Source organism: Lupinus angustifolius, unplaced genomic scaffold (genome assembly GCF_001865875.1).
Source record: "Lupinus angustifolius cultivar Tanjil unplaced genomic scaffold, LupAngTanjil_v1.0 Scaffold_1_971, whole genome shotgun sequence".
NCBI classification, from domain to species: domain Eukaryota; kingdom Viridiplantae; phylum Streptophyta; class Magnoliopsida; order Fabales; family Fabaceae; genus Lupinus; species Lupinus angustifolius.
Genome location: NW_017716288.1, coordinates 57 through 27,248, shown reverse-complemented (window position 1 = coordinate 27,248; position 27,192 = coordinate 57). Strand labels below are relative to the sequence as shown.

At 31.0% G+C, this 27,192-nt stretch overlaps 1 protein-coding gene across 1 annotated transcript; it reads left to right on the top strand.

The window, feature by feature from the left end:
- The first annotated feature begins 2,503 nt into the window (after positions 1-2,503).
- On the top strand, positions 2,504-25,828 carry LOC109337069 (probable LRR receptor-like serine/threonine-protein kinase At1g05700). Its single transcript, XM_019573944.1, is given in 16 exon segments — positions 2,504-2,514; positions 16,248-16,254; positions 21,049-21,143; positions 21,417-21,954; positions 22,476-22,651; positions 22,654-22,953; positions 23,067-23,205; positions 23,292-23,363; positions 23,458-23,529; positions 23,616-23,696; positions 23,963-24,144; positions 24,233-24,462; positions 24,548-24,674; positions 24,754-24,822; positions 24,909-25,098; positions 25,246-25,828. Coding segments are annotated over 14 exon segments (2,670 nt in total). The 5' UTR covers positions 2,504-2,514; positions 16,248-16,254; positions 21,049-21,058; the 3' UTR covers positions 25,655-25,828.
- Positions 25,829-27,192: the final 1,364 nt, after the last annotated feature.

Sequence of the window (27,192 nt, the reverse complement as noted above, 5' to 3'; positions counted from 1 at the left end):
TGTCTCTCATTTCTATGCCTTAAAAGAATTTTATGACTATTTTATGGCTCTCTTTAATGGCATTTTATGTCACTTTTATGGCTTTGTTTCCAAGCATCCAATGCTTCATATCCAAGATACCAAGACTTTGCTTGCCTATAAAAGGACACATATAGAGAGCTTCAAAATCATCTTCACAACACACAACATCTCTTTCATTTACACATATATTGTGAGTGCATTCTTGGTGAGAATTCTTGTTCCATTTGAGAGAGTATTTGTGAGAAAAATATTGTCATTTGTCCTCATCATTATAAGAGGATTTCTTGTACTCTTCTTTTTTACATAGTGAAATTTTGCTCTTGATCGCCCGTGGTTTTTTTCCACTCACACTGAGGGGTTTTTCCACGTTAAATCTTGTGTGTTATTTTCTTTATCCTTTACTTGCTTCTCTTTTGTTCTCAATTGATTCAATCCTGTGCTTCCGCATTGTGCTCTATCCTTAACAACAAATCTTTGCATTGACAATACATAAATAGTACAATCAAAATTAATAGCATCCAAGGTATATAAAAATACCTATTAAAGAAATTAATTCCAAACTGTCTAGAACAAAAAAAATTCCATATAGTATTTTTTTCGGGTAATCCTAATGGATAATTCTACTAAAAATTAATACAACTCACCATAGATTAATTAATGAAATAAAGACCTTTAGTCATGGGTTAAATGTAATAATGCACTTAGTTTGGTAGTTTTCTTTGGAGGGGATATGTTGAAAATTAAGTTACATATCGCCTATCTCATTCTCATAAGTATGGTTTAAATATATGTTAGACTATTCCTCTCATTACTAATTAGTTTTGAGATAAAATCTTGCAACTTATTACTTATTTGACATGTTTATATTATAGTTAAAAAACAATTATTTTAAAGTTATACACATTTTCATATATTCGACCTCTCTCAAAAGTCTGTGACTAAAAGAATGATTACTTAACCTCATTCTTTTTTATATAGTTTACAACATCAACCCTTGCATCTTTCCTAGTATGATCGAATACACAAGTCACTCAGCAGAATAACTTTGTTAATATGGAAGCTTGTTTCACATTCTAGTTTATTTAAAAAATGAATTTATTGAAGTTCACCAGCTTCCTTTCATGGATATTTTTTGAACATATGCACCAGGTCTACTAAGCCAAGGCCAAACACCGTGACGAAGGAAGATAAACCAATGCCATGTATAGTGATTGAGACAGATGCATAAGGCCAATCATTGTGATAGAACCTTCTTTGTATTATTGTTTAGAGTAGTTAGTTAAGTTGGTTAGGAGGGTTGTTATCTTTTATGAATTTCGAGATATTTTCCTTGACTTACTTAAGAGTCAAGTTATCTCATACAAATACCCTTAAAGAGGTTCCATATTCAATGATAAGTTAAGAGGTATTTTTTATTTCATTATAATATTGGAAGTAAATGTGACAAAATCGGCCGGCCTGGTCGGACCGATCTGCCAAAGACCGAAATTTTATAGGACTTGGGGTATTATTTTAGGTATTTTTTATTGATTCCGAACTTTTAGCCCGGACCGGATGAACTAAATTAAAACCAGGCTGGGGCCATATCTGCGCAGGTTCAAGCTACCCTCGTTTCCTTATTTTTTAATTTTTTTGGGACATTTGGTTTGGTATTAAGCCTTACGTAAAAATTGTCTTACAAAATAACTTATAATAAAAAATATATAATAAATATTGTGTTATGAACTTTAAATAAAAAATAGAGTGATGTCTATAATATAATTATTTAGAAATCACAATAATGTTATAATAATGTTATAAATTAAGTATTATAATATTTTTCCTATTTTGCCTAATATCCTTTTAAGCACAATAACAAAATTGTGTGTCAAATCAAATGAGAAGACATTAAACCATTTAGATTTCACTTTTCATTTCTTAATTGTGTATTTAATTAGATTTAACTTCAATGACGAAAACATAATAAATAAAATGACTTTTACAACAAAACTAAAAGACAACATAATTATTTACCATAAAGAACTCACACAACCAAATTCAACATAATAGTTCACAATAAAAGTTTTGATAAAGAGGATACAAATGATGTTCTTGAAACAACGCTGTTGAGCATCAGTGACGTTAGTGCTGCTTGAATGAGTTATGTTTAACAACGTATGTTATAGGAAACACTATTAATGTACATCTATTTCAGAGCGCAACGTTAAATAAGCGTTGTTGAATATGACATAGTAACATCGCTTTCTTAAATATGCGCTGTTGCTTGTATACGACATTTTAAATATGTGAAAAAATAATGGTTGAGTGGTTATGCGTCTTTTCGTTTCTATAAAAAATTAATTAATTGCACATCTGCCAAGGACGGTGATAACAATTCTCTTTCAATTTGAATATAAAATGTTGTGGTTCACTATATGTTCTATTTCATCAGTAAGCGTATGTGTTTCTATAGGTTATTTATTTTCTGCTTTGTATATTTTTTGTCTCCTCATTGTCTCCTTTTATAATTAGTCATGGCATCCAAGGAGGTGAAGATAAGAGGAAGAAAACACAAAGCAATACAAGGCAAAAAGAAAAATGGAAGTTTTGTTAAAAGAAATAGAAAAAAGCGAGACAATAGATCTCAACAACTCAAAGTGTTAAAATTGCTAAAGTTGTACTGTTGGAAACCCTATATTAGAATCATGTCAATTAACATCTTTTAATTTGGCAAAAGGACCCTGATTTCAAAAGGAAATTGACAGTTATACAAGATTTGCGTGAGATAAAGATTTAATCTACAAATCATTTAGTTGATTGTCATATACCAAATCATTTAGTTCTTTATCATAATCTTGTAAATGAGGTCTTTAACATCTTTTGATTTGTGTGAGATGAAAATTTAATCTTCAAATTATTTAGTTCATTGTCATTTACTAAATCATGTAGTTCATTGTTATCTACTAAATCATGTAGTTCATTGTCATATACTAAATCATGTAGTTCATTGTTATCTACCAAATCATTTAGTTCATTGTCATCTACCAAATCATTGAGTTCATTGTCATCTACCAAATCATTTAGTTCATTGTCATGTCATGCAACAATTAATGTATCTTGACACATTGAATAAAGAATGAACAATTATTTTGGATGTTAATTTCTATTTTTGTTATTTATTTGAATGATTGTTAATGTTTAATATTTTCGCAGTTCCATATTAATAAACATAATAAACAAATTAAAAAAAATTAATAAATAAAATAACAAATTAACACAACTTAATGTTTAATATTTTTGTAGTTCCATATTGATAAACACAATAATATGTTCATTTACTTCATGACAACTTCATGTTAATTAACTTATTTTTATGTTATATTTTGACCCATAATATAATATTTATATTTAACAACGCAAATTCACGAAAACACTGTTAATATAAATCCATTAAAAACGTATAATTAGGAATACGCTGTTAATTTGGAAATTAAGTTATGCATTGACTTGAATGAATTCTATTCAACAATGCATACTTCAGGAAGCGTTGTTGATGTGTTCATGAAAATGAGTAGTCAACAACTGGATTCACTACAACATCACAACCCTTAAGAGGCACGTTGTTGAAGAGGTCAAAACAATAACACAACCTTTAATATGCACTGCTGAAGATGTCCTATCAATACTGCTTTCTGTAGATAGCGCTGTTGAATTGTTTCTATATTTTAAATATCTAAAAGATGAATCAATTCCCTCATGCTCTCAAATTTAATTTAAAAGAAACCTCATATTCTCAGAAATCCTCATACTCTCATATACCCTCATACTCTTAGAAACCTCAAAAACATTCATCAGTGGCTTCCCAAAGTAGTGTTCATGGTTCTTGCAGTAGTGCCGAAGCTACACCGACTCCACAAGACAAGCAAATCGTTCTTAAAAAACGAACTCTATGTGGAATGACTTTCATGAAGAATGTCATTCGAGCAAGAAGTAAGGAAGTGAAGATAAAAGTTCAATGAAACTAAAAAGACCAATCATTAAACTTGAAGGGTGGGAACATAGTAGTAAGCTACATTGGGGTCGTGGTTAGGCAAAATATGTCTATGACATCAGCAAATGGACTGATATTATGTTGAATGCCGTGAATGAGCGTATTTGGAATGAAGCAATAATAAGTTTATTTTTAGCATACGTTTTTGTGTTTTCATGCAATGTATATGTTTTTTCATGCAATGTATATGTGTTTGCATGTAATGTATATGTGTTTTCATACAATGTATATGTATTTTTGTGTATTCATGCAATGTGCATGCTTTCATGCAATTTGTATATGTGTTTTTGTGTTTATGCAGTAAGGTCGTGGTCAGGTGGTATGTGTTTTAAGTTTTCATGCAATGTACGTATATGTGTTTGCATGCAATGTATGTATATGCATGTATATTCATGCAATATAATGTATATGTGTTTTAAGTCCATGTAATCAATTATCCAATTTCTTAATTGATTAACGGGTTCCCATTTCTTATATTATTTGAATGTTATTTATTGTCATTATTAATTGTTCTATATATTTAACTAATTGTCATTAATTGAATATCATAATGTTATTATTAATTTGAATTCCATTAAAAAAATTAATTATTAAAAGAATTAACATATATTCTATAGTGTTTCCTTCAGGTTGCGCTGTGGAACACTTACCTTCATTATATTTGAATGGGGAGTTCTTCCACACAATGCTGTTTGTAGGAGGCATTGTTAGTTAGGTATAATTGAGAGTGCCATCTTCATTATGCGATGTTGAAGATCATTTACTCAGCAGTGAAACTCATTTACTGTCAAAATTGACCTCGAAAATCATTCACTTATTCAACATTGATTCGAAAATCCTTCACTCATTTAACCTCAAAATCATCATTCACCTATTCAACACCAAATTGAAAGTGAGTTTTACTTATAATTATTTGTCTTTTTAATTACATTATATTTAGCTTGTATTGAGTTATAAATAATTTTCTTATAAATGAGTGCAAGTGATTTTACTCATTTAACTTGTATTGAGTTGGGGTTTCCAACCTCTTTCACTTTATTACATTATGAGTTAGGGTGCCCCCATTTTTAATTACTTAATAATGTATTTTCTATGCTTGGTGAGCTTAACTCCAAGCTTTAGGGATTTATGCTCATTATATTTTTGTTAATAGAAAATGGATCGAAAATGGATGAGTGTCAATCGATTGATGAAGGAGTATGTGGAAAGAGTGAAATCATTTGTTAGGTTTGCAATTGATAATGCTGAAAACCCTAATAGAATTGCATGTCATTGCTTAAGATCTTGTTACTCAAACTGAATTACTCCAAATGAGTTAAAATTTTATTTAGTGTATCACGATATTGATCAAAGTTACACATGTTGGACAAGACATGGTGAGAAGAGAGACATATAGACTGTGATGACGATATGCATACGAAAGACAACTACACAAATGCATATGAAGATGATCATTTTGAGGAAATGGCAAACGTTATGGAAGAGGATCTTCAGGATTGTCCTGAGATATTTCAGAAGTTGATAAATGATGCTTAGAAACCATCATAAGATGGTTGTACTAAATTCACAAGATTGGTAGCAGTGTCAAGGTTGTATAAGTTGAAATATATTAATGGATGGATTGATAAGAGTTTCACTGACTTGCTTGCACTTCTGAAGGATTTGTTGTCAGGTGGTAATGTGCTCCCTTCTCAAACCTATGATTCAAAACAAATGTTATACTCCATTGGCATGGATTACACTAGGATACATGCTTGTGAAAATGATGACATCTTATTTTTTAATGAGTATGCTTCATTAAAGTTTTGTCCTAAATGTAACGCATCACGATATAAGAAGGAAGACTTAATTCCCAAAAAGGTTCTATAGTATTTTCTCATCAAAGCAAGATTCAAGCGTATGTTTAGCAATGCGAAAGATGCAAGGAAGTTGACATGTCATGATGAAGAAAGGATTAAAGATGGCAAGCTTCGGCATCTTGCAGATTCTCCTTAATGGAGAAAAATTGATCATGACTATCCTAGTTTTGGTCAAGAATCAAGAAATCTACGCCTTACATTGTCAATGGATGGAATTAACCCACATAGTGTTCAAAGTTTCTCCCACAATATATGGTCAGTGATGTTGGTGATATACAACCTACCTCATTCTCTATGCCTGAAGCGCAAATATGTGATGTTATCAATAATTAATTTATGGACCTAAACAACCATGAAATGACATAGACACATATTTGGCTTCATTAATTGATGACTTGAAACAAATGTGGGAGACATGTATAAATGTATATGATGTGTATAAGGAAGAAAAATTCAACTTAAGGGCTTTGCTGTTTGGCACAATCAATGATTTTTCTGCCTATGGTAATCTGTTCGAATATAGTACAAAAGGACATTTTGCATGTCCTATATGTGAAGACGATACTCATTCAATGAGGTTGGAATACTATAATAAGAATGTCTTCCTTGGTCATTGTAGATTTTTGCATTCAGATCATCACTATCAACGATGGAGAAAAACATTTGATGGGAACACTGAAGAAGGTCGTGCTCCTTTGTCGTTGATGGGTGACCAATTATTTCAAAAAATAAAGGGTTTGAATAAAAACTCTGGTAAACCTTTTGAAAAAGAAATTGTCACAAATGGGTGAAAGAAAAGGTCAATATTCTTTGAATTGCCATATTGGAGTTCATTATATGTAAGACATTTCCTCAATGTTATGCATATTGAAAAAAAATGTGTTTGAAAGTCTCCTTGGTACCTTACTCAATGTCCCTCGTAAGACTAAAGATGACTTGAATGCAAGGTTGGACTTGGTTAGTATGAGAATAAGAATAGAATTGGAGCCGATAATAAAGGGAAAGCGTACATTTCTATCTCCAATATCTTATATTTTGTTAAGGAAGGATAAAATGAAATTTTGTAAATTTCTTCATGGTCTTAAAGTTCCAAATGGGTACTCTTCCAATATTCAGAACCTCGTATCAAGGAAAGACCTGAAGTTAAAAGGTCCGAAGTCTCATGATTATCATGTATTTATGCAACATTTCTTGCCTATTGGAATACGGTCAATTCTACCTAAAAACGTTTGAGGAACCATAACTAAATTATGCTTCTTCTTCAAGGCAATTTGTAGCATAGTGATTGACCTTGAGAAATTACATGCATTGCAAAGACAAATTATTTTGACTTTGTGTGAGTTTGAAATGTATTTACCACCTTCTTTTTTTGACATAATAGTTCATCTAAGCATTCATCTTGTTTGAGAGACACAACAATACAACCCTTCCTATATGGGATGGAAGTACCCATTTGAGCGTTATATGAAGACATTAAAAGGATATATGAAGAACCGATCAAGACTAGAGGATTGTATTGTCGAGTGATATGTTGTTGAAGAAGCTCTTGATTTTTATACTGGATACCTTACCGATGGTGACTTCATGGGCATTCCAAAGCCTCGGTATGCAAAAAAAAAAAACATTTGGTGAAGGAATTACCGGGAATGAAATATTGACTATAACAAGAACCGAATTGAAGCAAGCGTACTTATATGTTTTTACATAATGTCGACGAGGTTGAGCCGTATGTTGAAAGACACATGGAGATGCTAAGGAAGTCTTACCCAAGTAAGAATGAAAATTGGATTTCCAAAGAGCATAATCAGTGTTTCATAAAGTGGCTAAAAAATCACATTGATGAGAAGTTGAGTATAAATGCACATTCAGTTTCCGAAAGATTGAAATGATTAGTCAATGGTCCAAATATTCATGTCTTATCCTACGCTAGTTACCTAATTAATGAGTTCACTTTTTATACGAAAAAACAAGATGATCAAATTAAAATGCAAAATAGTGGTGTGACTCTTGTTGCTCAAACTTTACACATGCCAAGTGCAAAAGATATAAACCCAATGTATGACATCATGTCATACTTTGGGGTGATTGAATGAATATAGGAATTGGATTACACAATGTTTCAGATGCCGGTTTTTATTGTGTGTGGATTGATAACAACAATGGCTTCCGAGTTGATGAGTTAAGGTTCATGCAGGTGGATCTTAATAGGTTAGGATATTAATATGAGCCATTTATTTTAGCATCATAGGCTTAACAAGTATTCTATGTTAGTGATCCAACTGATATGAAATGGTCCATTGTTCTTTAAGTAACAAAATAATCGTCAATAATATTGATGACCAATAATATGAAGATATTGATCACGATGAAGGGCTTTGAGTGAATCAATATGTTCCTCCAAACAAGGATGATCTTACAAGCAAAAAACAATCAAAGAAAAGGAAAAAGTAGATGCAAGTAGTCTTTGTATTATCATAGTTTAACTTTGATTGTTTGTAATTTGTATATTTTTTTTGGTAAATATGCACTGTGTCAAAAAATAATTGGCATGATATTCATTATTTATAGTTTGTATTGTATTGATGTTAATAAAATAAATTTATGGCCTATATTAATGTGTTTGTATTGTTGAGAATGTCTGTGATGCTAATAAATGTATATGCATCTATTAATTTCTATAAATCAATAACGAATTCTAAGGGAAGCCCTGACATGCGCTATGGTAAAGGATTAATACAACAACATTTTTATAGACTGTAATGTTGTACATGCTTAATACAACAACACTATGTGTATGTTGTGTTGTTGTATTAATGTGATGTTTGAGAATATTTATGAATAATACAACAATGCTTTTCCACTAATGCACTATTATATATATGCAATACAAAACACAAAAATAAACGTTGTTAATAATGCCTATAAAATGTGTTGTTTATGTATGAAATATACTACTGCGGTCAACAGAAAGTGCACAAAGCGTTGTTATACATCTAAAATACGTGTTGTTGAACTGCAACTCTGGCGTAGTGAGTGTATGATTAAAGTTGTATGCATCTACCCATATCGATAGCGTTTGCTTTAATGTGCGCTGTTGATATTCTTCCGCCTCATATTTATCAGTGTTGTTCAAAATAACATTATTAGATGATCATTGTTAATTACGATATCTGGCATAGTGAACAATTAAATTATTATTCTAGTATTGAGCTCACCTTGATGCTATTATTAATTTCTGGAGGTGGAGTATAGTTGTGAACCTGGCCAACCATATGATTGAAATAAAAATATACATATAAGATCATAAAAACTTTATTGATCAACAGGGAAATAATACAAATGTGACGAGTTTTTTAGGGATGGATAGTGAACTCATACATAAAAGTATACTTTAAAGCTTATCCAATATAATATTATCCATGAAATACAGTAATCATAGAAAGTAACATTCAACTTGGTATCTCATATCATGAACCACAAATTTTATTTTACCATGGCAAACATATTACAATTATATATACGGAAAAATATGTTATTATTGCCAAATAAAATAGGGATCCCAAAATATTGTATAAGCTTATTATCCTATGTTTTACTACTTTTACTCAAATATTCTTTACTTCTTCACATTCTCTATAATCAAACTACATATTAGTTCCACTTTTTCAAATTTTATTCAACAAATCTACCATCTTCAACTCTAAAAAACATTCATAAGTATAATTTTATACTCCTTTAATTTTTTCTTTGTTGATAGATATAATTTATACTATTTCTTTCTTTTTAGGTTATTTTTGTCAATTTGAAGAACTGCTGGAATCTAAAATAGACAATCTTCATTTGTGATAGGTATGCAAAAAAAAGTTATTATTGTTAATTAAAATAAGAATTCCATAATATCATATAAGCCTGTTATCTTTTGTTTTATTACTTTTACTCAAGCATTCTACACTTCTTCACATTCTCTCTAATCAAGCTACACACTATTTCCTATGTTTTCAAATATGGTTCAACAAATCTACCCTATAAAACTCTCAAACTGACTCACACATATAATTTTATACTCTTTTAATTTTTTCTTTGTTGATAGATATAATTTATATTATTTCTCACTTTTTCAAAATTTGTTCAACAAATCTATCATCTTCAACTCTCAAACCAATTCACAAGTATGATTTTATTTTTATATTCTTTCAATTTGTTCTTTGTTGATAGATATCATTTCTTCATCATATAAATTTTTGCATGATAATTATTTTATGCCTTCTATAATAATAATTTCATTTTTCTCAAATGATGTATGTTAAATTTTTTTCCCGATACGTTTAATTTTCTCACAGGAACTATGGATTGATCATATACTTTGTCAACATTTGTAGAAGAGAAAATTCACTTCCTCGAATAAAATGATTAGAAGTTTTCTATCAGGGTGTAGAAGAACAATGATTATTTTTATTTTGTGTTTGTCATTATTATGTGTTAAGTGTAAAAATAAACCCTTCATTTGTGATAGATATGCAAAAAATAGGTTATTATTATCCAATAAAATAAAAATATCAAAATATCATATAAGTCTATTATCCTTTGTTTTACTAATTTTACACAAACATTCTCCACTTTTTGACATTCTCTCTAATCAAATTATATACTGTTTCACACTTTTTCAAATTTTATTCTTCAAATCTACCATATTCAACGCTCGAACCCAATTATATTTATGATTTCATACTCTTTTAATTTTTTTCTTTGTTGATGTATATAAGTTATACTATTTCTCACTTTTTAGGTTATTTTTGTCAATTTGAAGACACTCTTCAATTGTGAAAGGTATACAAAAAGAGGTTATTATTGTCAAATAAAATAGGAATCCCAAAATATCATATAAGTCTATTATCCTTTTGTTTACTACTTTTACTCAAACATTCTCCACGTTTTGACATTCTTTATAATCAAACTGCACACTATTTCTCACTTTTCCAAATTTTATTCAACAAATCTACCATCTTCAACTATCAAACCCACTCACAGGTATAATTTTATATACTTTTATATGATTTATACTATTTCTCATTGTGTAGGTTATTTTTGTCAGTTTAAAGGGATGCTGAAATTACTAAAATATATGCTCTTTATTTGTGATAGGTATGTAAAAAGAGGTTTTTAGAGTAGTTAGTTAAGTTAGTTAGGAGGGCTGTTATCTTTTTTGAATTTCTAGATATTTTCCTTGACTTGCTTAAGAGTCAAGTTATCTTATACAAACTCACATGTATGATTCTATTTTAATACTCTTTTAGTATTTTATTTGTTGATACATATAATTTCTTCATCTTATAAATTTTGCATGATATTTGTTTTTGCCTTCTATAACAATAAATTCACTTTTTCTCACATGATATATGTTAAATTTTTCCCGATATGTTTATTTTTGTCAAAGGAAATACGAATTTGTCATGTTCTTTGTTTTAGCATTTGTAGAGGAGAAATCTTACTTCCTCGAATACATTGATTAGTGGTTGCAAATACTATCTAGGTGTAAAAGAATAATGTTTTTATTTTTATTTTGTGTTTGTCATTATTATGTGATAAGTTTACAAAGAAAATGTTGTTTTTGTAAATTTGAAGGGTTGTTGGAAGTACTAAAATAGACATTCTTCATTTGTGATAGGTATGTAAAAAGAGATTATTATTATCAAATAAAATAAGAATCTCAAATTACCATATAAGCCTATTATCCTTGGTTTTACTACTTCTATAGAAACATTCTACACTTCTTCACATTCTCTCTAATCAAACTACATACTATTTCTCACTTTTTCAAATTTTCTACTTCAATTCTACAATATTCAACGCTCAATTCCACTCACATGTATGATTTTATACTCCTTTAATTTTTTCTTTGTTGATATGTATAATTTATATTATTTCTCACTTTTTAAGTTATTTTTGTCAATTTGAAGGAGTGTTGGAATTACTAAAATAGACTCTCTTCATTTGTGATAGATATGCAAAAAGGGTTATTATTATCAAATAAAATAGGAATCTCAAAATATTATATAAGCCTATTATCCTTTTTACTACTTTTACACAAATATTCTCCACTTTTTGACATTCTCTCTAATCAAACTACACACTATTTATCATTTTTTCAAATTGAATTCCACGAATCTACCATATTCCACTCTCAAACTCACTCACATGTATGATTTTATAGTCTTTTAATTTTTTCTTTGTTGATAGATATGATTTATACTATTTCTCACTTTTAGGATAATTTTGTCAATTTGAAAGGGTGCTCGAATTATAAAAATAGACACTCTTTATTTGTGATAAGTATTCAAAAAAGGTTATTATTGTCAAATAAAATAAGAATTCCAAAATATAATATAAGTCTATTATCGTTGGTTTTACTACTTTTACTCAAACATTCTCCATTTCTTCACATTCTCTCTAATAAAACTACATACTATTTCTCATTGTTTCAAATTTTGTACAACAAATCTACCATCTTTAACTATCAAACTCACTCACATGTATGATTGTATACTCTTTTATTTTATTTTTTGTTGATAGATATAAATTATACTATTTCTCACTTTACCAAATTTTGTTCAACAAATCTATCATCTTCAACTCTCAAACCAACTCACATGTATGATTTTATTTTTAAACTCTTTAAATTTTTCTTTGTTTATATATATAATTTCTTCATCATATAACTTTTGCATGATAATTGTTTTTTTGCTTTCTATTACAATAACTTCATTTTTCTCACATGATGTATGTTAATTTTTTCCCGATGTGTTTATTTTTGTCACAGGAAATATGGATTTATCATGTTCTTTGTTTCAGCATTTGTAGAGGATAAAACCCACTTCCTCGAATACAATGATTAGGGGTTTCAATTACTATATGGATGTAGAAGAATAATATCTTTATTTTTATTTTGTGTTTGTTGTTATTATGTGATAAGTGTACAAATAAAATATTATTTTTGTAAATTTGAAGGGTTGTTGGAAGTACTAAAATAAACACTCTTCATTTATGATAGATGTGTAAAAAGAGGTTTTTATTATAATATAAAATAAGATTCTCAAATTATCATATAAATCTATTATCCTTTGTTTTACCACTTTTAATCAAACATTCTCCGCTTCTTCACATTCTCTATAATCAAACTACACATTGTTTCTTACTTATTCAAATTTTATTCGTCAAATCTATCATCTTCAACTCTCAAACCCACTCGGTGGTATGATTTTATAGTCTTTTAATTTTTTCTTTGTTGATATATATATTTTATATTATTTCTCATGTTTTAGATTATTTTTGTCAATTTGAAGGAGTGTTGGAATTAGTAAAATAGACACTCTTCATTTGTAATAGGTATGTAAAAAGAGGTTATTATTGTCAATAAAATAAGTATCCCAAAATATCATATTAGCTTATATATTATCCTTTTTTTACAACTTTTACTCAAAACTTCTCCATTTTTTACATTTTCTCTAATCAAACTGCACGCTATTTTTCAGTTTTTCAAATTTTGTTCAACAAATTTACCATCTTCGATTCTCAAACTCACTCACATGTATGATTTTTATACTCTACTAATTTTTCTCTTTGCTGATATATATAATTTATAGTATTTCTCACTTTTTCAATTTTGGTTCAACAAATCTACCATTTCCAACTCTCAAACCAACTCACAAGTATGATTTTACTTTTATATTATTTCATTTTTCTTTGTTGATAGAAATAATTTTTTCATCATATATATTTTTGTAGGATAATTTTTTTTTTGCCTTCTATAACAATAACTTCATTTTTCTCAAATGATGTATGTTAAAGTTTTTCTCAATATGTTTATTTTTCTCACAAGAAATATGGATTGATCATGTTCTTTGTTTCACCATTTGCAGAAGAGAAAACTCACCTCCTCGAATGCAATGATTATGGTATGATTAATTGGAATCCTAAAAGGAGTAAATAAAGCAAGTCATCACTCTCTAATACAAAATAATAACCATGCCTTGCTCTTAACCCTTTCAACACCTAGCTCTTGTGTGGTAAACTATAACATGTCACCCACCTTATTTTCAATTTGTCTTAAAAAAAATAAATGACCTAATTTGTCTTTACATTTACGCTAAATTTACATAGTTGAAAAGTTGTTGAAGCAAAATGGCAAGTAAAATAAGAAGAGTATTAACTTCACATTTAATATCAACGGATCATTTATCCTAGTGGAATTGGTCAAATGGATCGAAGGATCTCATAATAATCTCTAAGTCTTTTTTAATCAACATTTCCTCTATGATTTTTGTTGGTCTTCATTCCTCTAAGAATTTACTAGCTTTCATTTGATTTACTCTCCTTACGAAGGTTTACAGGTTTCCTCCATACATGTCCAACTCATCTAAAGTATAATTTTACCATCTTTCAAATAACTTGCCATTTTTTTAGAAATCAAATAGGAATCAACACCACATAATAGAAATTTTACTAACCACTATTTTAAGGACTGATGATAGCCTATTACGTAGTCTTGATACAATAATGATATTCTATCACGTTGACCATAATTTATTTCCTTTAAAAAGATAGGAGTTATTTCCTTTTATTTTTGACTTTTTTGTTGGGTACATATTATAGATAGGCTTTACTGATTGATGTGTAATTGTTGTAGAAAATACAGGACATGATCTAACATTCACACACTGTGAATTGTATAATGTAATGATTAAGTCCTAACTATATACTTCATCTACAAAAACAATAATAATGATTCAATTATTTAAATGTTTAATTTTTAAAGAATAAGATTGAACAATTAACTTGAATATATTTAACTGAAAATTATAATATCTAACATAACTTACTATATTTGACATTTATAATATGTAGAATACATATTACAAACAATAGGAAAACATGCTAGTATATATAAGGTTTAAATGTTTTTAAATCAAATAAAAAAAATTGTTTTTAAAAGTTTTGAAACTCCTTTAGACAATACTTAAAATTTAATTTGCTTAACCACTAAACCAAAAATAATGAAAGGTTTAATTTTTATTTAGTAAGAAATTGGAACGTGACCTGTTCTAATATAAATTTTAAGTCCTTAGGTTTTTATTCAACAGGACCAATACAAAGAGAGATGCACTCACATTTTTGCAACCCCATTTACTTTGACTCTAATGCTAAGAATCATTCATAATTCAATCTAGTGAGGTTAGCATCTAGGGTAGGTTCTGAATATATATATAAGGTTTAAATATTTTTAAATCTAGGTAAATTTCAGTTTTGAGATTCATTTTGACAATATTTTATGTGTGAAGTTCCTAACTCTCTTTTTTATTTTGGTTGCAAATTGCAATGTCAATGTTCGGATCCAAAACAATAGGTGACTATAGGAAGTAAAATTAGAAAAAAGCACAATTTAGAAGTTTTAAAAGTAAAATTATATTTTGAAAAAAAAAATGGTTGATTATTGTCTTCTTTGTATGTGTCTTGTTCTTCAAGATATTATCAATATTCCAAGTGTCCATCACATTCCTTTGCATCATCCACAACTTCTTCTCTAAGTCAAAATCAACTCTTTCATCCATCATCGAGATCACCTAAAACACCTCAAGGAGCAATGCGTCCCCATCACTTATAACGTGGCTTTCTTCCAAACTTAATGTGAGCGTTCATTATCAAAACAGAAAAACAATTATGGACCAAATGAAAATAAAACGTAGGGACGAAATTAAAAAATAACCCACATTTATAAGGATAAAAAACATATTTAATTTTATTTTTAAAATGATTTTTGATAAGCGAACAACCAAATAGTAAAAGAGAATAGAGATAAGAAAATAGCACAAAGAATTCAGTAACGAGATTCGGCCAATTGTACATACGTCTCCAGAAATGTTGAGAGACTACCACTATGTATTAGAGAATAAGAGTTTGTGGTAAGCTATTGTTATCCTTTCGGCCAAAAGTAACAATTTTAAGACGTTTTATTACAATGACATTCGTAGATAATATTACCAAACAAGTTTGACCCGAACAAACCATTTCGGTTTGATTAGACAAATTTCAAAGAGTGGCAACATAAGATGAAATTTTTTCTCACTATGAGAAAAGTTGCCCACGTTATGAAAACTGATATCTCAGTATTGTCAGAAAAAGCTGAAAAAGTGAAAAAGAATAAACTAACTATTAATATAGATCTCTGGAATGAAAATAATTACTTGTGTAAGAATTTCATTCTGAATGAGTTGTTAGATGATCTATATGATTACTACAGTCCATACAAGTCTGCCAAATTAATTTGATATGCACTTGAAAAGAAATATGGTATCGAGGAAGCTAAGACTAAAAAGTATGTTGTTAGTTGTTACCTCAAGTATTATATGACTGATGATAAATCACTAGAGTCTCAGTCTAATGAGATACGTAGAATTGTTCATGAACTCATTTCTAATGGTATGCCCTTAGAGAGTTAAACTTACAGAGCCTATTAATGTGTATTCGTTGGGTATGATGTAAACAATAAGGTGTACATATTTTATGACCTTAACACAAAAATGATCATTGAGTCTAATGATGTTGACTTCAATGAAAATAAATTACTTTTTAAATTGAGGAATAATGGGGGCATATGAACTAGTCACTTACCCGTGATTAGAGATAATGACAAAAAAAATGAAAGGTTTAAAATAGAACCTAAAAGTAGTAAGAAAGCAAAAATTGCTAAAGAGTATAGACCTGATCATATTGTCTATATATTGGAAGAGAATTCATCAACTTTCCAAGAAGTTTTGACTTCTTTTGATGCTGATTTATAGCAAGAAGTCATAAATGATGAGATGTACTATCTAAAGCCTAATAAGAAACATATTATTTAGCTCAATCCACTATGAAAGTTGAGATGATAGCACTAGCAACAGCTAGTGAAGAAGCAAGTTGGCTGAGAAGTTTGCTTGTAGAGATTTTCCTATGGAAAAAACTGATACCACTTGTGCTGATTCATTGTGATAGTACCGCGACTATTTCAAAAATTGAGAACCACTTTTATAACAATAAGAAACGAAAAATTCATCGTAAACAAGATATCAATATAAAGTTACTCTCTATAGGAGCTATTAGAGTGGAACATGTATGCATTGAGAATAACTTAGCATATCCTTTGACAAAAGGACTAGCTAGAGAGAAAATCCATAATACTTCTAAGAGTATGAGACTATTGCCCTTAGAACGAGGATCACTCATGATGGTAACCCGACCTAACTGACTGAAGATCCCAAGAAATAAGTTCAATGGGTAATAACAAGTTGTGAAGTGATATGAGAATGAACATGCTATAAAATTATGAGAAGCATGCTTCCAACATCATATGTAAGGATGCGTTTAAACTCTTAATGAGATCTATACTCCAATTGGAATGGAGTACCCAGGCTACAGAAGTACTCTTGATAGACTCACATATGTGAATGTGGAAGTGAGGGTCACTTCCTATGAAATTTTGGGGCATAAATTTCTAGAGCGTTCACTATACTAGGATAAACATGCATGACCTTTAAGCATGAGCTTTACAGAATACACCTTTGAAAAGGTTGTGTATGGTTGATGTTGGAGATAGAGTTCAAGACTACGAGTCACTCTAGTAAAATCTGGATCTTATTCACTATGCAAAGGTTCAAGTCGCATGACACCTTTGTTTATGCACAATCTTATTGAGACCACAAAAATTATCGAAAATCGTTTTTTAATTTCAACTGGGGGATTGTTGGAACTTGATTTGTTGAAAGCCATTAGTAAGAACTTTTAGGTGTAAAATCTAAAAAACTTCTAAGTCCCATATAGAAGAATTTAAAAACAACAACTCTCAAGTCCCACATTGGAGAGATAAGGAACTTGGAAAAAATCTCATCTTATAAATAGAAGCATCCCCCTTCATATTTTCTTGCCCCAAGTTGAATGCGCTTTTATTCAACTTTTTCTTTCTTTCTCATATTTTCCGTTGATGCATTTCCGGAAAACTTCTTCCCCTTTCTTTCTGTGGCACTAACAATTGGCACATGCAGCCATATTGTGGGAATTTCGAGAACCGACACTGATAGTCAGCATTGAGGGAAAATAATTGGCAGAAGTAGCCAAATTGTGGAAATTTCAAGAACTGACACTGATAGTCAGTATTGGGAAAAAGAATTGGCACGAGTAGCCATATTGTGGGCATTTCGAGAACTGAAATTGGTAGTTAGTATTGTGGGAAAAGAATTGGCACAAGTAGCCAAATTATGGGAATTTCGAGAACTGACACTGGTAGCAGTATTGGGCGAAAAGAATTGGCACATGTAGTCATATTGTAAGCATTTCAAGATCTGTCATTGGTAGTCAGTATTGTGGAAAAGAATTGACACTGGTAGCCATATTATGGGTATTTCGAGAATTGGCATTGGTAAGCATATTGTGGTGGGTATATTTGAGATTGGTTCTTACAGTATAGTAAGAATTCGATAATAGAGGTCTGGACTGTTTTATCTTGGGAACAGCATGGTTGATAGTGTGTTTGCACATTTTGGATAGTGTCACGGAACGTCTTAAAGAGAGCGACATGGTCGTGACTCATCCAATCAGTATTATTTCGTGTCATTTATAATTGTTGCAAGCTATGGTAATAACAAAGACAAACCCCGCTGTGGACCTTTTCTCATCCAAGTCTCCTGCATAGTCCGAATCAGCATAACCAATAACTAAAGGTTTACTCTATTGACTGCCAAAGATGATACTGAGACTTATAGTTCCCTTCAAATATCTGAAAATCAATTTGACTGTTTCCTAATATTGCTTTTATGGTTTAGCACAAACCATTACATACATCAACTCTTTCACCCTTCATCTTCATCGAGATCACCTAAAATCACCTCAAGGAGCAATTGGTCCCCATCAATCCGAGGTGTCAACCACTACTTAGATTCACAAACATCATCTACATGTTATCACTGCTGTGGATAGACGACTTCAGATGTAACATGGCTTTCTTCCAAACTTAATGTGAGCGTTCATTATCAAAACAAAACAAAATTATGGACCAAAATGAAAATAAAATGTAGGGACGAAATTAAAAACCACCGACATTTATAAGGATAAAAACACATATTTAAGTTTATTTTTAAAATGATTTTCTACAAATATTAGGAAAACATGTTACATACTTAAATAGAGAATTTTGGTTATAATGTCTCTAAAATAGAATATTTTTATTTCAGTCTATGTTGATATGACTTCCTTAACAATTTGTCGTTAATACCACTATTTAATATCGTCTCAGTTATCAAATCGGTCAGGGTACTAGTATGATGGTATAATAGCTCAACCGGTAGTTCAGTAATTAAACCGCATACCTGTAAAATTAGGTATACATGTATATTATACCAATATTAATGTTGAAAAATCAATAAAATAAAGAAGAAAATAATTACTTTTATTTCATTAGAAAAATAATTTTAAATGAAAAATGAATGATATGACCAGTACGATTTAATTGAGAACCAATATTGTATGACCAATTTTAGCTAGTTTTGACAAGTATGATTGCATAATCAATATAATTGTTTTATCATACTGGGAACTGGTTTATCGATTTTTTGGTTGAACTGGCTGACACGAACCGGTTTTGACAACACTGGTTAATACTTCAAGTGTTTATAAAGACAAAAATTTATTTAAGCTATTTTTAATTTCTAAAATATTCATTACACATATTTATATATATAAATATACTTTTTATGTGTTTGTTCATTTTTTATATATTTTGTACAAGTAATTAAATATATATAGTACTTTTATTTGGTCATAAATATATCTTTAAATTTTATTAATAGATATACACTTCCTAGTACCTTCCCTCAAATGGTTTTTGACTATAAGGTGGCTTAGTAGTTCGTTGACATAACCCTCTAAATAATCTTTTGTTGATTACGAAGTTTGTTTATCTCATTTTTTTTTTATTTTGATCCTTGATTATTTTCAACCTAGCTTGTGCGGCAAACTATAACATGTCACCCATCTTATTTTCAATTTGTCTAAAAAAAATTGACGTAATTTGTCTTTACATTCACGCTAAAGTTACATAGTTAAAAAGTTGTTGAAGCAAAATGGCAAGTAAAATAAGAAGGATATTAACTTCACATTTATTAACAACTGATCTTTCATCCAAGTGGTCTTGATCAAATGGATCGAATAATGTCATAATGATCTCTAAGCCTTTCTTAATTAAAATTTTCCCTATGATTTTTGTTGGCCTTCCTTCCTCTAGAAATTACAGACTTTCATTTGATCTATTCTTCTTACGAAGGTTTACATGTTTCCTCCATGCATGTCCAATTCACCTAAGGCGCGATTCTATCATATTTTTTCCCTAATGCATTAATTTCTAACCTATATTATCTAGTGTGTTCACTAATCTAACACCACATTCTCATCAATGTTACATGAAGTTTATTATCTTGTTGACGTTTTATCATCCAATATTCAGTCTCATAACATTGCAGGTCTTATAGTTGTGCGATAAAACTTCTCCTTAAGCATGACTGATACCTTTTTATCAGAAGTGACACCTTATGTACTCCATCATTTCATTCAACCCGCTTGAATCTTATGGTTTACATCTCCGTCAATTTCTCCATCGTCTTGAATGATTGACCTAAAATACCTAAATCTAGTGACTTATGATATGATCCTCAATCTTTACCCTCTCTAATAGAGTTTTTCACCTCTTGTTAAACTTATACTTCATATACTCCCTCTTACTTCAACTTATCGAAATCCATATATTTCTAAAATTTGTCTCTACATTTCTTGTTTCTCACTTAACTTCTCTGGAGTCTTCCACTAAGACAATATTATCCACAAAGAGCATGCATTATGACGCTGGTTATTGGATATGCTGAATAAATACATGCAAGACCAATGTACACAAGTTGGGGATTGACATCACATTGAATAAAATATGCTTTTAAGATAAAAAAAAAAAAAAATACCAACCGAAAAGTTGACAACATCATAGAGTAAGTTACATAATGAAACATTCTAACTATAAATCCTAATATGGCACTACATCTTTGCCACCTTAAGTAAAATAGCAAGACATCAAACAATGATCAAAATGTTATTAAATTATCTTCTTGTACTGCTTTCGGTTCTTACTATTGTGGTTCTGATTCAAGCTCAAGATCAATCAGGTTTGGTTGTAAAACTTTGAAAAGTTTCATGAGTTACTTAATTATGTATTCAAAAGCCGTAATTATATGCAATCATTCAAGTTGTGCACCGCGTTACGTGATGAGGTCACAATATTGTGGTTGCGGTAACTACCGCAACCGCATCACACCATAATTGTAGTGTGATACCAAGTGGGTTGTAACAAACCCGGTCCATGGTATGTAGGCTAAACGAGGGAATGATGTAATGAATATGTTTGTATACCTTAACTTTTCTTTGTTTCCATGTGTCAGGATTCATCAGCATAGATTGTGGGCTCCCTAAAAGTGCTACCTACACTGAGCCTACAATAGGCATAAATTACATATCAGATGATAAATTCATAAGCAGTGGTGTAAGTGTGAGTTTATTACCTTCAGAAAGAAGTAATCTTCAACAGCAACTATGGCATGTAAGGAGTTTTCCAAATGGAGTAAGAAACTGTTACAGAATAAATGTGACAAGTGGTACTAAATATTTGATCAGAGCCGATTTCTATTATGGAAACTATGATGGTCTAAATGAGGTACCAATATTTGATCTTCATATTGGTGCTAATCCATGGGACACAGTGAAATTCCCAAATGCATCACTTAGCTTAGTGACTGAGATCATTCACTCTCCACCACTAGATTTTATACATATTTGTTTGGTTAACACAGGCCGAGGGACACCATTCATTTCATCTATAGAATTGAGGGCTTTGGAAAATAATACTTATGGCACTGAATCAGGATCTTTGGATCTCTACAGAAGATATGATTTAGGTTCCACATCTGGCTCAACATATAGGTGAGTGACTCATATTAGCTCATTGACATTATTGTGCAAAAGTTTCATGAGTCCTTGGCACAACAGTAAGGTTGCTGCTTAGGGTCTGTTTGCGAGTTGGTTTTTGGAGGGGAAGGAAGAAAAGACGTGAGAGCAACGAAATACATTTGTGAGATAACTCTGAAACCTTCTATTTCCCTTCCTCCCTGTCCAAAACTTAACTCGCAAACACACCCTTAGAGTCTGTTTATGAGTTTAATTTTGGAGGGGAGGGGAAGACTTGGAAGTCATGAAATACATTAGTGAGATGACTCCAAAAGCCTTCTCTTTCCCGTCACGAGTTCAAATCATGGAAACAGACTCTCTCTACTTGTTGGGTAAGGCTATGTACATCTACCTTCCTATGTCTCACTAGGTGAGAGCCTCGTGCATTGGGGTCACTGTTCTAAATTTTATTGAACATCTATTTCTAACAACCTTATGACAACTTTGCTATTTGCAACTTCATGCACGGCTTACATTATTTGCAAATTTCATTATAGGTATAGTGATGATGTTTACGACCGTATATGGATGCCCTTTGGCTTTAAACTATGGACACAAGTAAGCACTTCACTTAGCAATAACGATTTGACTCAGAATACATATGAACCACCAGCGATTGTGATGAGCACTGCTGCTACACCAATAAATTCTAGTGCTCCCTTTGAACTATATTGGATCCAGATAATATAAATACACAATATAAAGTCTACATGCACTTCAATGAGGTTCAAAAGTTGAAACCAAATGAAACTAGATCATTCAATATCACCCTAAATGGTGAGCATTGGTATGGACCTATGGTACCTTCATACCAAATGACAACGACTATATTTAGTCCATTAACTTTGTCTGGAGTCACAAGATATCAATTTTCACTTTTTAAGACAGAAACTTCAACCCTACCACCTATCATGAATGCCATTGAGATTTATATAGTAAAAGATCTCTCACAACCAGAAACTGAACAAGATGATGGTATGCTCTTTATCTAAAGTAACATATGGTTGTTAGGACCTTTTGTGAATTTAAACTTTCTATAAATTGGCTTGAGATTCATATGTGCTCTTTTTTGGATCTAAAAATACTAGTTGATGCAATCACAAACATCAAGAAAACATATGGAGTGGATAGAAATTGGCAAGGAGATCCATGCGCCCCTATCGCATTCATGTGGGAGGGTCTAAATTGTAGTTTTGATGGTGAAAAACCCCCAAGAATCACATACTTGTAAGTTTAATATTCCAAAACATAAAATGTTCATAAATTCAGTAACTCTAACCATGAACTAAGAATATATTTGTAAATGTTACCAGAGATTTGTCTTCGATTGGAATGACCGGGCAGATACCATCTTACATCTCCAATCTCACTATGTTGCAGTACTTGTGAGTAAATAATGGAACTATTTAGTTAGTATTTCCTTTTCGTGTTCTTGAAAATTCATAATTGTAATAGTGCATGTGTGATTGCTGCTTTCAGGGATTTATCAAACAATAGCTTAAGCGGGGCAATACCAAATTTTCTGACACAAATGCAATCACTGAAAGTCTTGTGAGTTAATCCCTAATTAGTGCAAGAAGGTTTTTTCTTGGTTATAAAAGAGAAAAATGTGTTATTTTGTTTTCGGTTTTTGGCAGAAACTTGGGGAATAACAAGCTTAATGGTTCAGTTCCCACTGGGCTTGTTGATAGATCAAAGAAAGGTTCACTATCATTGAGGTATGCTTATTACTTATGAATGTTATGTAGCCTTCTCTATTATACAATTATATATTGTTTTGACTGTTAATATGTTTCTGATATATGCATGCAGCATGGAACTATAATTCATTTTAGAAATGCTGCAAGTTTCATTATTACTTCTTTTCTTTGCCGAAACATTTTCTAAGAAACTCGAAAACAAGAAGTTCCAACCAAAGCTATTGATATCACTTTTATCTTGTTTCATTCTTAATTTGACATTATTTTCATCTGAACAATGCTAGCGTGGGGGAAAATCCGAATCTGTGTGCATCTACTTCATGCAACCAAGCGAACCAACAGACAGATAATCAGATCACGAAGAAAAAGAAAACGAATATAGTTATTCCAGTAGTAGTATCAGTTGCAGGGGTTTTAGTCCTCTTAGTAATTGCATCAGTAACTATCATAAAGAGAAAATCACGAGGTAGGTGCTAACACCATTTACGACCCTTCGATTTTGGTTAATCGCACACATCCTTATTTCATTGTAATTTGTAAACAAGTGAAATTAGCAGTTGTGAAAAATCATGCGGAGGCCAACATTCTAAATGGATCACAATTAAAACCCAAGCAAAGAGAATACTCATATGAGGATCTTGTTAAGATCACCAACAATTTTGATAGAATTCTCGGTAGAGGTGGATTTGGACCAGTTTACCATGGCTTTATTGATGGCATTGAAGTAGCTGTTAAGATGCTTTCCCAATCATCGGTACGAGGATATCAACAATTTCTGGCTGAGGTAAGTGGTCATTTTTTGCACAGCAGTTATTGATCTCAACCAAAAATAATATTTACCATGACATAAAAGTGGCCTTGAATTTCAGGTTAAGCTTCTAATGATAGTTCATCACAGAAATCTGACTTCTCTTGTCGGATATTGTAACGAAGAGGGCAATATAGGACTCATCTATGAATATATGGCAAATGGGAACCTTGATGAACATCTTTCAGGTATGTTCATAAACTTTTCAATAAGATTCAATCAACTTATACTAAGTGCTTTTGGAAATACTCAGATTTGATTATACAGGAAAAAATATCAAGGCAAAGTTGTTGACATGGGAAGATAGACTGAGAATAGCCATAGATGCAGCACAAGGTTAGTGAGACAACTAGATATGCAAATTTCTCCTTCCATATTTGATTCGTTGGGTCGATTTATTCATGGTCAAAATCGGATGACAGGATTGGAATATCTGCATAATGGTTGTAAGCCACCTATAATCCATAGAGATGTGAAATGTACAAATATTTTGTTAAATGAAAACTTGCAAGCAAAAGTGGCTGATTTTGGCCTATCCAAAAGCTTTTCTACCGATGGGGAGACGCATTTGTCCACTGTTGTTGCTGGAACTCATGGTTACATGGATCCTGAGTAAGTGCCTTAATTACATGGTTTACTACCATTTCCATTGGAACAACATTCTATATGTTGCAGAGATAATCTTATTTGTTCATGTTGATCCAAATCCAAATAAAATTCTAATGAGAAATGAATTTAACTGGATGATCTGCCATGCAGTTATGCCATGTCAAACAGACTGACAGAGAAAAGTGATGTTTACAGCTTCGGAGTTGTTATTTTGGTGATAATCACAGGTCAACCTGCAATTATAAAAATGCGTGATGATTATAAGATTCACATAAGTCAGTGGGTTATCCCCATGATTTCGAATGGGGATATCGAAAACATTGTTGACTCAAAACTAGAAGGAGATTTTGACACTAACTCTGTCTGGAAAGCTGTTGAAATAGCAATGGCTTGTCTATCCAATTCTTCGAAAAGGCCAAACATGAGCGAAGTAGTGACTGAGCTAAAGGGTTGTTTTACTGTAGAGTTAGCTCGAAAAAGAACCGACTGTGACACTGATAAATCGTCTGAGTTGGTCACCTTGAATTTGACTACCGAATTTGGTCCCTCCGCTAGATAGTACATCCCTGATGCTAAAAATAAGATACCATGATGTTTATGATGTGTTTCTATTTGTTTGATGTAATTGTGTTTATTATAGTCTAGTGATGTTCTATTGATGTTTTCTATCAACCAATTATACTATTTCATGAATAAACAAGTCAAAATATGCTTTGCTTCTTTTGCTTTTGAAGTGAACCAATTCAAGTAGATATCTGTTAACAGAACCTATAAGTTGTATGCCATTTAAAACTCATGATTAAGATGTAAGAGACTAATATTTTTTTTATCCTCAACTAATAATTGAGGTTTCTCATTGTCTCAGCCTCAGCCTAGATAATGAAATGAAACATTGTATCCTATATGCATGAAAATGAAATATGTCATGAATTTAAGGTGCAATAACCACTGACAAACACATGCATTTGTCATTATTTTAGCTTTCATCAACTTGGGCCATAAAAAAATCAGTCACTTGCAAGGAACTTAAATGCATAAATGGTGTATCAAGTGCACAATGTTTGGGTTGTATGTTGGATATAGGGAAAGTGCAGGTCACTCAAAATAATATGCCAATTTACTAAGTATATGAATTAACATGAGAGAGAAGGTCTGCTAGGGATTGTGTCTAAGATTGTTGGAAGCTTTTTGGTGTCCAAGATTGTTGGAAGCTTTTTTGTGTCCAAGATTGTTGGAATATTGCCCAATAGTGAGAATGATGTTGCCATAACCACTAATCCCTTGGAAATTTTTGGGAGAAACAGATCCCCTGGTCCCATTACTCCAAACACGAAAACATTGGCACAAGCGGTAAAAAACTCCTATGATATAGCCATTTCGCAACTGCCTACTCAAGCAGGATTTGTAAGAAATTTTGGGTCACAAATGTAATATTTAAATGTGTTTGTGTCATTATTTTTTATTAGCCAAAATTAAAGTGGTCTACTTAAGTAAAGTTATGGCTATAGACATAACTATCATGAACATTATTGTGTAGATACCATATATCTTAATTTCTATTTTTATGATGGGCAAAAATAAGAAATAAGAAAATTCAAAAGGACATCACCCTTCATGAAAGGGAATGCATGTCTTATAAATAGGGGTTATGATCCCCAATTGTAGACACAACAAATTAATTTCTATTCTTTTCATCCCATTAGAAAAGGAACTAAAGAGTAAGGGTAGTCTACATTGGAAGATCACTAATCCATCAAGAAGTTCATTTCTTTCAAGAAGATTTCATGGATCCTTCAAGTACGCTTCCGCTTTTCTATTTATTCTTCATGATTTGACATGACTGATATAATTATATGATGATAGTATTCTTGTCATATTTAGTATCTTCCATGTTATAAAATTATTCCAACAAGTGGTATCAGAGCCACTTTCATGTTAAATCATTAAGATATAAATTTCCGAATCTGCATTTATTATTCAGATTTGATATGAATTGTTTTTTGATATAGATACATTATTTTAGAACCTTCTTGTGTGTAAGCCTTAAAATACATGCATGTGATTATCTATGTTGAATATATTTGTGTGTATCCATGA